The 13268-nt window shown below is 50.9% G+C and overlaps 1 protein-coding gene across 1 annotated transcript; it reads left to right on the plus strand.

The window, feature by feature from the left end:
• Window positions 1-8370: 8370 nt before the first annotated feature.
• Window positions 8371-9648, plus strand: LOC141569734 (melanoma-associated antigen 10-like). The gene has a single exon (XM_074324102.1). The coding sequence runs from the start codon at window positions 8371-8373 to the stop codon at window positions 9346-9348; it is 978 nt and encodes a 325-aa protein (XP_074180203.1). The 3' UTR covers window positions 9349-9648.
• Window positions 9649-13268: the final 3620 nt, after the last annotated feature.

A 13268-nucleotide genomic window follows, 5' to 3' on the forward strand; every position in this document is an offset into this window, starting at 1 on the left:
ACCAATCTGGAAATGAGGGGCTCAGGCTAACAGAACGTCTGGGAATTTCCAGGGCTGACAGACAGAGCAGGCAGATTTCTGTGGGGTCCCCTCTTTGTTCTGGGGATTCGAGTAAGTTCACACCTCCCACAGGATCCTCACCTTGATTCTTGGCAGGATCTGGGACTCCTCCCACTGTAGACAAGATGTGGCCCCTGGGATGACCTGACGTCGTCCGTTCAGACCAAGGTCCTCACCTTCCAGAGACCTCAGAGACAAAATGAGAAAGAGCCCCATAAGCCCCCCCCCCGGCCTGGGTTCCCCCAACAACTAACAGTGGGGCTTGGGCCCATCCATTTTGGAGTACGGAGTGTCCATATTCTGTCCTCCAGATATGGGCCTTTATTCCTGGCTAGGCTAGGTCACCCTGCTGACCTGATTTCACCCTGAGTGACTGTCCTTAATGAGAACCCCTGATAACAAGTATGTGGGAGAAGGGAGAGCAGGTCATACCCCTGCCTGGGCCCCCGAGGATGAGAACGGGGCTCCCACATGCGGAGTGGCTTCTTTTCTCAGGGAAAACGAAGATGCAGTTCTCTCCAAGGGTTCAGATGCTTCCAACCATGGCAAAATCTCAATTCCTCTTTTAATGATCTGAACTCGTCCCTTTTGACCAAGGCCCTCACCTTCCTGAAGGCGCCGAGACAAAAGTGAGGGGATCCACCTATGTAAACCCATGTCAGGGGTCTCAAAGTACTGAAAGCAGCACACAGCGTGTTTCAGTGGGGTCCCCATTGTCTGGGGTGGTGGTACACTCGGTCCTTCCCAACTTCCATGTTACTCCCGGAGGGCCTGGGTCCTTTTCCTTCTGCTGCTGCCCTGAGAGGCATAGTGGAGACTAAGGCCACCATGTCGCTGAGACCCCCACACAGGGAGGAAGTGGGGGAGGAGTCCCCTCCCGACCTCCTGCCAGGCCTCCCCTGGATACCTGCAGGGGTTTCTGGTGAATGTGGGGGGAGCCTCCCTGCCCAGGGTGGAACCCCCTCAGTCCTCCCTCAGGGTCCTCACCTTTAAGTCTGTAGGGCCTTGGACTCCTTTCCTCCCTCTGCTGAACGGAGCTGCACCCCTCAGACAAAGCCCTCATTTCTGTAAGCACTCCACTGTGGACGTTAGGACGCACCGCATCTTGCTCCCATGCCCCAGGAACCCAGCTGTGCCCACAGGCCATGAGCTAGCTGGTCCCTGTTGTTACCATCGTGGGAGGTGACCTCAGGCCTGCCTCAAGGCCACATTTCCATTACTGGCAAGGCCTGGGCCCTTCCACTTGTTGCCTGGCATCCGGCCCTGTCAGGTCAATGCCCTCAGGTTGCTGAGCCACCCCTCACGCAGAAGAGCAGAAACACCCCAAATCCACAGCCCTGCCGTGAGGCTTCCCTGTGTGGATGACAGGGGTGAGGCCTCTTCAATTTGTGCGAAGGGGCTCCCTTTCGGGTCCTCCCCTTGCCTCCTGGCAGAGCCTTGGGGGGGGGGGTCCGTTCCTCTGCCTGCCTAGAGCCTGACCGCTAAGCCCTCTGGTACCAGAGTCCTGCAGTCCTCCCTCAGTGTCCTTGCCTCGGATGCAGACGGACCGGGGATCCTCCCCTCTGCTGCCTGAGGCCTTGCTCCTTACACCAAAGCCCCAGAGTGTCTCAGACCCTGATGCAGAAATCGGGAAACGCCACGTGAGGAAATTCCCCCCCACACATACCTGCTGTAAGGCCCACCAGAATCGCTTCTGTTATGGGGGCCAGGGTCACTCAGTCTCCCTTAGGGTGCTGCCCTTGACTTCTGGCAGGTGGGCCCTCCCTCTGCCTGACTGAGGTTGATCCCCTCAGGCCTTGTCCTTGACTCCTGAGTTGTCTGAGGTGCGGGAAGCTGGCGGGGGATGGTGGAAATACTCAACAACACAACACAACCCTGGCGACTCAGTGCTGACAGCAGGGCAAACCTGGATTCTGTGGGGCCCCTCAGTCTCCCCTCCGGGCCATACTTTCAATCTCTGCTGGAAGGGACTTGAGTCTGTGCCCTCAGACCAAGGCTGGATTCCCGAGTTTCCTGAGGAGGTGGGGCTTGGGGGAGGGGTGCTCAGCCCCACAACCCTACCCAGAGTCCACCAGAGCTAACAGTAGCGCCCTCAGATGGATTCCACAAAGCCCTCTTTGCTGGAGTGTAGGGAAGCCTCAGTCCTCACAACCCTTGCAGAGAAGGCTACAGTCCCAGGACAGATTATAGAGGAGCTACACCTCCCATGACCTTGGGGGGGTGTCAGAGAAGAAGCCTCCCTTTCCCTGTGTCTCTTTCCCAGCCCAACTGAAAATTGGAAACAATGTGTTCTAAAGGTTTAGTTTTCACTGAAGACACTGAGCAGCAGCAAGAATTTGGGGAGGTCCTGCAGCTTTGCAGTTCTCTAAGTTGGCCTTGTGGAGGGCCGTGGTTTTCACTTTTTCATCCTCATTCATTGTTAAGTAATACATTTTACACCTCTACCTAATCTGTGTGTCCATTTTATGGGTTTCTATAAACATAACATAAACGTAGATTAGATCTGCTTGCATACCCATATGCATACATACCATGTACAGAAACATATATATGCATGCGTGTTTATGTCATACATATTTATGTGTACAACACAATTTAGTTTATGGAAGACAACATAGCCTTACTATTCATAGCTTGGGGAAGATGAGGCTACCAGCAGCCCAGACAATGGAGGTCCCAGTGAAAACCGCTTTATGCTGCTGTCAGTCCTTGGAAACTGCCAACATGGGTCTCTGGAGGTGGGTTCCCCTCACTTTTGTCTCGGGGTCCTTAGGAAGTTGAGTGCCTTGCTCAGAAGGGATGAATTCAGGTCATGAAAAGAAAAACAAGGTTTTGCCATGGTTAGACAATTCTGAACCCTTTCTTGGAGAAAGTTTTGTGTTCCCTGAGAAAAGAAGAAGCCAGTCAGCATGTGGGAGCCCCATTCCTAGATGGGATCCTGTAACAATAAAAGACTTTTGGGATTGATATGGGTTTGTTAGATGTGACAAATATATCATACAACATACGATGAAAATAATTGGGGTGGGGGCTGGGTATAGGGCCTATTGAAGGTTTCTGAGTTGTTCTTGCAAATTTTGTGCAAATCTAAAACTATCCTCAAATAACAAAGCTTATTTTTTTAAAGGCACTGAAAAGAGAAAGGGGGGAAAACCCCAGATGGGGAGAAAATATTTTAAATCCCGTATCTGATGGACGACTCATGTCCCAAATGAATAAAGAACTTTTAATGTTAGAAAAACAACCCATTAAAAATATGTAACTACCAGAGGGTAAAGGGGCAGGGGTGTGGGAGATGAGGGTAAGGGGGATCAAATATATGGTCATTGAAGGAGAACTGACTCTGTGTGGTGAACACACAATGGGATTTATAACTGATGTGATACAGAATTGTACACCTGAAATCTATGTAATTTTACTAACAATTTTCACCCCAATAAATTAAAAAATATATGTAACTAATTGAAAGACACTTCACCAAAGAGTGTACACAGATCACAAAAAAGGATCCAAAAAATGCTCAGCATCACTTTTCATTATGAAAACGTAAATGTGAACTAAAGAAAAGGTTCAACTACAAACGTATCAGAATGGCTAAGGTACCCAAACCTGAAAATACCAAATTTTGGAGAGGACCTAGAATTCTTCTTCATTGATGATAGGAAGGAAAAATGTTACAGTCACTTTAGAAGACAGTTTGGCAGTTTCTTATAAAGTTAAACATAGACTTACCACTAGACTCAGCTCCCTACTCCTTGGTCTTATCTAAGTGAATTTGGAGTGCACAAAAAGCACCCAAACTGTACATGGATATGTAGAGCACTTTTATTCACAATTGCCAACCAAGACTTCCTTCAACAGGTGAATCGCTAAATAAGCAGTGGTACAGCTACAGACCTTTGGAACTTGTATTCAAAGCTCAAGCCACCCTGAAATGTTCCAGAAAAAGGCAATGTTGAAAGCCATTTCTATCAAATGGTCAGTGAGAACTCATCATCTATGGCAACTCCTCCAAAGCCTACCAAAAGATTGGCAGTTGTTCCCCTCATCCTCCCAGGCTATCTCTGCTTTATTCAAAATCCAGATGAGGAATTCCCGTGAAAAGAACTCTTTAGACAAGCTCATTCACATAGCAGAAAATATCCTACATATATTAATGGCATGTTGAACACAATAGTGAATTAAATGCACAAGGAGCCCATGTCAAATAAATAAAAATAGGATTTAATGTTAGGAAAAGAACTTAATCGTAATTCCCTACATACAAGGTAGAGTAGGGAAAACATTTGGTCATGTCAATGGGTACAGAGGAAGCCTCGGAAAGAAATTCAGTATGAGTTCATAGTGAAGCCTTTCAGCGAACTAAGCGTAAAAGGGAGTTTCCCTTCCTAAAGTTGACAGCAATCTACTTGAATGTGAAATGTTAGAAGCATTCCCATTACAGGCAGGGAGAAGTCAGAGACGTAGGCTGTCTCTTCTGCCACCCAAGACTGTACAGGAACACCAAGCCAGAGCTATGGGTGTCAAAGTGAATAAGAGGCATGAATATTGAAAAGAAACAAATAGTGTCTGTTGATCATAAGATCATCAATCTAGAAAATGTAAAGGAATAGACACAAAGGTTATTCCAATGCATGAGAGACTGCAGGAAAAGTGTATGAAAACCACTATAGCCAAATCAAGAACCTGGCCATACAAAAAGAAAAAAATCTAATTAGAACATGTACTACAAAAGATCCCATTCACCACAGCAATAAAATCCAAAATTAACTAAGAAGCCTAATAAAAATATACAAGATCTTTATGAAGGCTAGTAAAAAAGTTTACTGATAGATTCAGGTCAGAAAAAAAAGTCCCAAATAAATGGAGCCATTAACAGTCATTCAAGGAAAGAGAATATTGCAAATATGTCAATTCAACTTAAACTATGGACAGATTTAGTGTCCTATTGGCAGTTACCAACCTGACAATTAAGCTTGGGTGGTTGTCTTCTGCTCCCTAAATCAAAACTAGAAAAATATAGATGTAAGCTGTTCCGGGTGGGGGGTGGGAGGTAGTTCAACAACAAAAAATCTAAACAATAAACATGAGAAAGCCCTGGGGGAGACTGGAGGCTGTGGTGAGCTGGTCTTTGCGTTTGGGGTGGGGGGGGGGAGAGGAAGCTGGGAGGGGCAGTAGTTTGCATGATGCAGATGACAGGATGGCTAGGAGGGAAGATTTTAAACTGACCCAACTTCATTGCACAGATCTGAGGCCCTGAGACCACACGTGCCGGTCACGCTGGGACAGACAATAGCAGGACAGTGGGAACATGGGAGCACTGAGGCATTTCACTGAGTCTGTGCTCAACCTGGGAAACCACCTTAGTGGGTGAGGACCGGCTTTTCAAAATTATTGTTTTAATAGAAGATGAAGAATAGACAAGAATTAGGATAGCGAATATCACAGTGAACCATGCACAGTAAGAGCAGGTATTCTTCCACGAAATAAGTTATGTAGCACGTATAAATATATATGCCATAAACACGCATGCATATATACATGTTTCTGTACATGTTATGTATACATATGGGTATGCAAGTAGATCTAATCTACGTTTATGTTTATATACACGCATAAAATGGACACAGACTAGGTAGAGGTGTAAAATGTATTACTTAACTATGAAAGAGGATGAAAAAGTGAAAACCACAGCCCTCCACAAGGCCAACTTAAAGAACTGCAAAGCTGCAGGACCTCCCCAAATCCTTGCCGCCGCTCAGCGTCTTCAGGGAAAACTGAACGTTTAGACACACTGTTTCCAAATTCTCAGTTGTGCTGGGGAAGAGACAGGCAGGGAAGAGAAGCTTCTTCTCTGACCCTCCCCCAAGGTCGTGGAAGCTGCAGCGCCCCCTATAGCATCGACCCTGGGACTGCAGCTTTCTCTGCGAGGGTTGTGAGGACTGAGGCTTCCTTGCACTCCAGCAAAGAGGGCTTTGCGGAATCCATCTGAGGGCGCTACTGTTAGCTCTGGTGGACTCTGGGCAGGGCTGTGGGACTGAGCACCCCTCCCCCAAGCCCCACCTCCTCAGGAAACTCCCGGACTCACCGCCTTCGTCTGAGGGTACAGACTCTAGTCCCTTCCAGCAGAGATTCAAGGTATGACCTTGAGGGGGGACTGAGGGGCACAACAGAACCTAGGTTTGCCGTGCTCTCAGCACTGAGTTGCTGGGGCTGGGCTCAGTGGCTGAGTACTAATCCCCCCACCCAACCCCCACCTCCTCAGAGAACTAGGGAATCAAAGACAAGGTCTGAGGGGAGGAAACTCAGGCAGCAGAGGGGAGAACCCAGTCAGCACATGACTAGTCCAGGTAAGGACACTGAGGGAGGACAGGAGGACTCTGGTACCAGAGGTCTTAGGGGTCAGACTCCACAGAGGCAGAGGAATGGGGCCTGGCTCTTCCAGGACACTAGCGGAGGACCGGAAGTGGGATTATGCAGCCCCTTCGCACAAATTAAAGGTGCCCCACCCTGTCATCCACACGGGGAACCCTCATGGCAGCGCTGTGGTTTTGGGGTGTTTCCGCTCTTCTGCCTGAGGAGTGGCTAAGGGAGCAGAGGACATTGACCTGAAGGGGACAAATGCCAGGCAACAAGGGGAAGGGCCCAGGCCTTGCCAGTAATGGAAATGTGGCCTTGAGGCAGGACTGAGGGTACCTCCCACCATGGCAACAACAGGGACCAGCTAGCTCATGGCCTGTGGGCACAGCTGGGTTCCTGGGGCATGAGAGCAAGATGCGGTGCGTCCTAACGTCCACAGTGGAGTGCTTACAGAAATGAGGGCTTTGTCTGAGGGGTGCAGCTCCGTTCAGCAGAGGGAGGAAAGGAGTCCAAGGCCCTACAGACTTAAAGGTGAGGACCCTGAGGGAGGACTGAGGGGGTTCCACCCTGGGCAGGGAGGCTCCCCCCACATTCACCAGAAACCCCTGCAGGTATCCAGGGGAGGCCTGGCAGGAGGTCGGGAGGGGACTCCTCCCCCACTTCCTCCCTGTGTGGGGGTCTCAGCGACATGGTGGCCTTAGTCTCCACTATGCCTCTCAGGGCAGCAGCAGAAGGAAAAGGGCCCAGGCCCTCCGGGAGTAACATGGAAGTTGGGGAGGACCAACGCTACCACCACCCCAGACAATGGGGACCCCAATGATACACGCTGTGTGCTGCTTTCAGTACTTTGAGACCCCTGACATGGGTTTACATAGGTGGATCCCCTCACTTTTGTCTCGGCGCCTTCAGGAAGGTGAGGGCCTTGGTCAAAAGGGACGAGTTCAGATCATTAAAAGTGGAATTGAGATTTTGCCATGGTTGGAAGCATCTGAACCCTTGGAGAGAACTGCATCTTCGTTTTCCCTGAGAAAAGAAGCCACTCCGCATGTGGGAGCCCCGTTCTCATCCTCGGGGGCCCAGGCAGGGGTATGACCTGCTCTCCCTTCTCCCACATACTTGTTATCAGGGGTTCTCATTAAGGACAGTCACTCAGGGTGAAATCAGGTCAGCAGGGTGACTTAGCCTAGCCAGGAATAAAGGCCCATATCTGGAGGACAGAATAAGGGCACGTGTACCCCAGAACAGGGGGGCCCAAGCCCCACTGTAAGTTGTTGGGGGAACCCAGGCCGGGGGCGTGGAGCTTATGGGGCTCTTTCTCATTTTGTCTCTGAGGTCTCTGGAAGGTGAGGACCTTGGTCTGAACAGACGACGTCAGGTCATCCCAGGGTCCACATCTTGTCTACAGTGGGAGGAGTCCCAGATCCTGCCAAGAATCAAGGTGAGGATGGTGTGGGAGACGTGAGCTTACTCGAATCCCCAGAACAAAGCGGGGTCCCCACAGAAATCTGCCTGCTCTGTCAGCCCTGGAAATACCTAGACTTAGCCCCTCATTTCCAGATTGGTCTGTGTCCTCCGGTCACAGAGCAGAGGAAGGCCAGGCAGTGCTAGGAGCTAAGGTGAGGTGTCCACCCTGAAAATGTACCCAGTGGCTCCGTGACCCCAGAAAAAGTGACCCCATAGCGCCTAAATTTACCCACCATCCTGTCAGCCCTAGAAACCTGGCTGTGCCAGCTACACCCTGAGGTACCATCTGTCCTGCTCCTTCAGGTTCTTAGAGGAGAGGACACCCCAAAGGAGGGACCCCTGTGTGGCCTGAGAGCACCCCTAAAGAGGAGCCCTTGTAAGTTGCCTTGGTCAGAGCCACCTAGAGCGTTTCTCAGTGGAGGCCGCTCACACTCCCTCCCCCCCAGGTGTGGGTCCCCATCGCCCACACTCTTGTTGCCTCCTGACATGCCTCACCATCAGATGAATGAGCTCCGCAAGCTGGGGGGAGGCCATCAGGAGCCAAGAGGGAAGCAGGGTCTTCTGGAGGTGCAGGCATTCAGGGATGAAAAGATGGAAGCCACGTCCCTCTCCTCCTCAGCTCCCCCCCCCTCTGCCCTGTTCCCAGACAGCCAAGAGGAGGTGGCTGCTACTGTGGCACCCAGTCCTCCCCACAGCCCACTGGGTGTCTGCCTCTCCTCTGCTGCCATGGAGACGCCTCCATTGAACCAAAGTGAGGAAGCGGGCTACGTCAGCCAATATGATGAGGGGCCAAGCGCCATGGAGAACACAGAAGACACCGAATCCTCTCTCAAAGAGGCCCTACGTTTGAAGATGGTCAGCCTGGTGAAGTTCCTGCTCCTGAAGTCCCGTGTAAAGGAGCCGACCACACAGGCGGAAATGCTGAGCATCATCCAAGAGCACGAGGACCGCTTCCCCGAGCTCCTCAGACAAGCTTCGCTGTGCCTGCAGCTGGTCTTTGGCATTGATGTGAAGGAAGTGGATGCCAGCGACCACTCCTATGTCATGGTCAACTCGCTGGGCCTCACCTATGACGGGATGGGGCACGATGGGCGCCGCATGCCCAAGAACAGCCTCCTGGTCATGCTCCTGTGTGTGATCCACCTGGAGGGCGACATTGTCCCTGAGGAGAAAGTGTGGGAAGCCCTGAATGTCATGGGGGTGTATGACGGGGTGGAGCATTCCATGTATGGGGAGCCCAGGGAGCTCATCACCAAGGTTTGGGTGCAGGAACAGTATGTGGAGTATCGGCAGGTGGCCAACACTGAGCCTGCTCGTTACGAGTTCCTGTGGGGTCCCAGGGCCCACGCTGAAACCACCAAGGCGAAAGTCCTGGAGTTTTTGCTCAGTTTCAATGAGGACAATCCCAGTTCCTTGCCATCCCAGTCTGAAGAGGCTGAGACTGATCAGGAACAGAGGGCCTGAGCCACACGTGCATCCAGGCACATTTCAGGCCCACGCCCAGTAGCTTCTCCTGCTGGGCACGAAGTGAGGCCTATTGTTCACTCTGTGTTTGAGTAGAGAGCCCTCGGCGTTCTAGGTAGTGAGGGCCAGGGAAGTTGGGGAACATGCGTGTAACATTTTTGGGCTCCTGTGATGACATAGAAATTGATCTATTTTCCTTTAGGGATTCCTCAAATGTTCTTTTTTAATACAAGTTTTAATAAGGTTCAGCATCTAAGTTTGTGAATAACTTTGAGCATACGTGCATTGTGCTAAGCAGTTTGAGAGTAAGAGTTGTGCTATTGTGTAACACAAATTGGCACCCCTTCCATCCCAGTTTGTGATCCCGAACGAGATCCCATGGCATTGGAGCAGGATTTCCTTGGAAATGTGAAAGAACTTAGCAGTACAATCGAATGGGTCATGAAACAGAGAAATAAAAGTAAAAGCTTGTTAACTCTTGCTTCTTGTCCCTTTTTGTGTGTCATTCTGTGAAACATTATATGTGTATACCCAGAATTGCTTGGTTCATTCAAGAGAGTCGGAGAGATTTCATCAGAATAAAGAAGAGCCCTGCTCAGTGGTTCACTTACCTCACAGACGTTCGCTGAGCCTCTGTCCTCTGGAAGGCCCTGTGTTAGTAGCGGGGACACTAGGATCAGCAGGACACACCCACCCTTGAATGATAGGGTGGGAGCCCCAGTCCTATGGGGAAGGTGGTGAGGGGTCCCCTTAGTCCCAGAGAACAAGTAAAAGAAGGGGAGAGGCGGTGGGGCTCCAGGGGACAGCACGCAAGTGTAAAAGGCTCAGGCCGTTTGCGGCTTTGGGAAATGGATTCCCTCTGGGAGAGATGATTGTGATGAAGCTGGTGGTGGCTGCTGCTGGCATTGACAGAAGGTGTGTCTTGGGCGTGAGAGGAATTTCGTCAGAAAAGGAAAATTGCTCTGAGAAGTTCCTTTTGGATCGTGGAGAAATCTCACCTGTAACAGGTAGCGAAGATGCCCTGCACATTTGTCCCAGTGCATTCGAATGCAGAGAACAAGGATTTCTGTGCTATCAGGGTCTTGGTCCTTGATGTAATGAGTCACTAGACAGGCACTCTTCCATCTGGCCAGGGAAAGGCAGAACTGACTCCACTGCAGTGACAATGTATTTCGCTTACCTTGTATGCCGTTGACCAATTGTAAGCAAGTACTGTTTTGTTGCAGAAGACCCCACACCCAAATCAAATAATCTAGCCTCTAGGAGGGAAATAGACTAAGCAGCCTTTTTGGCTACTTTTCTATTTAGATTCCTGTTGAGCTTCCAATTCTCTGATATGTCATGGGAAAAACATTTCAAGAAGAGGAGTGGTAGGGTCCGTGGCAAAAATAATGCTCAATAACTAGCTATCACTAAAGATTCAATACACGCCACGCATTTTGCTGGGTATTTTAATACACCCCCTACTTTCCAACAGTCCTACAAAAATGGTTTATCAAACCCATTTTACAGACCAAGAACCTGAGTCTCATAGTGCTGGGTAATTTTCCCAAGACACGGGGCTAGTGAAGAACATGCTTGGCAGCATTCTGGGAATAGTCCCACCATCCACTCTGTTGTCAACCCCCTTCCCCGAGTGGGAAATAGGCATCCTATTCCCAAGAGGCAGTCCTGGGATGTGCTTCTGACCCACCCCCCACCCCGATCACAGTGGCTCAGCCCCTGGGGAGGTTTGTCCCATTACCTTGCTCAGGACAGAGGGGTCGGTCATCAGTGAAAAAGGTGGTAAAGCAGATGGATGTGTGTAAGTCCTGAAGCACTTTGCACACTCCACAGGGTAAGCTGACAGGTACGCTGCAAACACTGGGCCATCCCTCTCCAAGTCTCCTTTTGAAACAGTGTCATTGACACCTACGCATATCTCACCATCTTCCCACCAAATTGATGCAAACTGATTGCTATTGACGATTTTCTACAGGAAAGGGGATAGAGAGGAGATCGCTGTCTCCCCACTGACAGCGCATCAGTTGGTGCGAGGCCTTTTGAAGGAAGGCTCTTGGTCACCACTTGGGAAGCAGTTCCTTTAAGCAGTAGCCTCAAGTTCAGGGTGCCCAGCCCACACTGGCTGGGCCTAAGGGAGTGAAGGGGTCCCCAGACGAGCATAGCTTTCGGAGCCAATCGCCAGAGCCATTGTTCCTGGAGGAAAAGGCAGCATTCCGAAGCCAGGCCCCTGCCAGTCTGATGACTTCTCTCATCTCTAGTCATACTAAGTGCCAGCGTGGCCCTCCCTCAGGTAAACAGGATAGTGCGGTGTGGCCAGCAGAACCCCTTGATAACGGTGGAGCTCGCGACATCACAGAGGCGCGCAGGTTGCTTGCGGGTAACATCACAGTACAGCTAGCAAGTGACCTGTTAAAGGGCCAGGCCACACAAGTAATCCGTCAGCTTGTCAGCATTCTGGACCACACACAGCCATTTCACTGGGAAACATGAGTCACATGCGGGTACATGCCAAACATTCGGTGCAAACCAGGAACTGCCTCCTTGTGCTTGAGCTGCTGGGGCCAGGAGATACAGTGACGTGCTGACGAAGGCAGCCCAGAGCCCACTGGGGGCCCACTGGCCCTGAGGGTCCCAGACAACACTGGTGCTTTTACGCAGAGTTAAGTCCAGGCCCAGTGTGGCCACTCAGTGGCACGGCCACTCTCTCCTTTTACTATTGCACAGCCAAGGCAGTGAGTGATGTCCTCCACAGACACACTCCTAACACGCCCATGCCCTGGGTCCCCAGACGGCACATGGCAGAGTGCTGCTTAGGCCAATGGGTTAGCTAAGTGTCCCCTGGCCACCTGACAGATGGATGAGAATGGGTCCTTCTTGCTGCCACTCCTCAGCCTGCTCGTGCCCCACCCCACCTGCGCCCCGTGTCACAGCCTGTGTCTTCCTGTGCATGCCTCTGAGGGCATTAGCTGTTGGCCTTCATACTCGACTTTCTTTCCTTGACCGACATCAGCAGGGACCCCCATCCTGCTTCGTGCCCAGGGTTTGAACTTGGCCATCCTTCTTTGCGCTGTGGTGCTTGGAGGTGTGCAGATCAAGTGCAGCAGCCACGCAGCGCAGTCAGTCTAGCAGTCTCCCCACATGCAGGGCCATCTCCCCCGAAGCCCCCGAGATTTCCATGAAGCAGAAATGCCCCCAAACTTGACTGGTTAGCAGCCCAGTGCCCAGGCACTGTGCCCCAGTGCATGAGACCCGGGGTCCTGCATATGTCTTGCTGACACAGGCATCCTGGCCCTGCCATTTCCTAGTTGCATGACTGTGGGCCTGTTACTTGACCTCTGTGAGGCTCCATTTCTGCACGGGGGTAATCGCAGTTGCACCTGCTTCACAGGGGCCTGAGCATTCATTGGGACATACAGCAGGTAGCACATACGTGACAGTGAAGTCATAGCGACTGTGGTTACCAAAAAGGGTGTCTGGTCTAACAGCAAGTCTGAAATGAATGAGCTTCAGAAATGATCCATCTGTGGCCTCTGGCTCCTGCAGGAAATCATCCACCTGCAGCCAAGTGGTGGGCTTCCTCGTCTCTTGCTGCAAACACGCGCTGAAACGCCTCCTGAGTTCAGTGCCCATTAATTGTACAGGCAGGTAGGGCTCTCAGGACAGAAATCAGAGTATTTTCTTTCATCAGATGCAATATGTAGCCGCTGATGTGACCAAGCAATGCCTCGGGACCACTGAGAAGCCAGTTTCAGCTTTAGACAATCTTGGAACCCGAGAACACGTTTGTAAGGACCCCTCGGCTGTAACAGTTATGGCACTGCGTCCCCCAGCCAATGGCAGAATCTCTGAGACACCCCTTTCCTTCTGCATAAGGCATGTTCACGCTGTACCTGAGGACTCGTTAGGGATGTTCACCT

The sequence above is a fragment of the Rhinolophus sinicus genome, chromosome X (genome assembly GCF_036562045.2).
Source record: "Rhinolophus sinicus isolate RSC01 chromosome X, ASM3656204v1, whole genome shotgun sequence".
NCBI classification, from domain to species: Eukaryota; Metazoa; Chordata; class Mammalia; order Chiroptera; family Rhinolophidae; genus Rhinolophus; species Rhinolophus sinicus.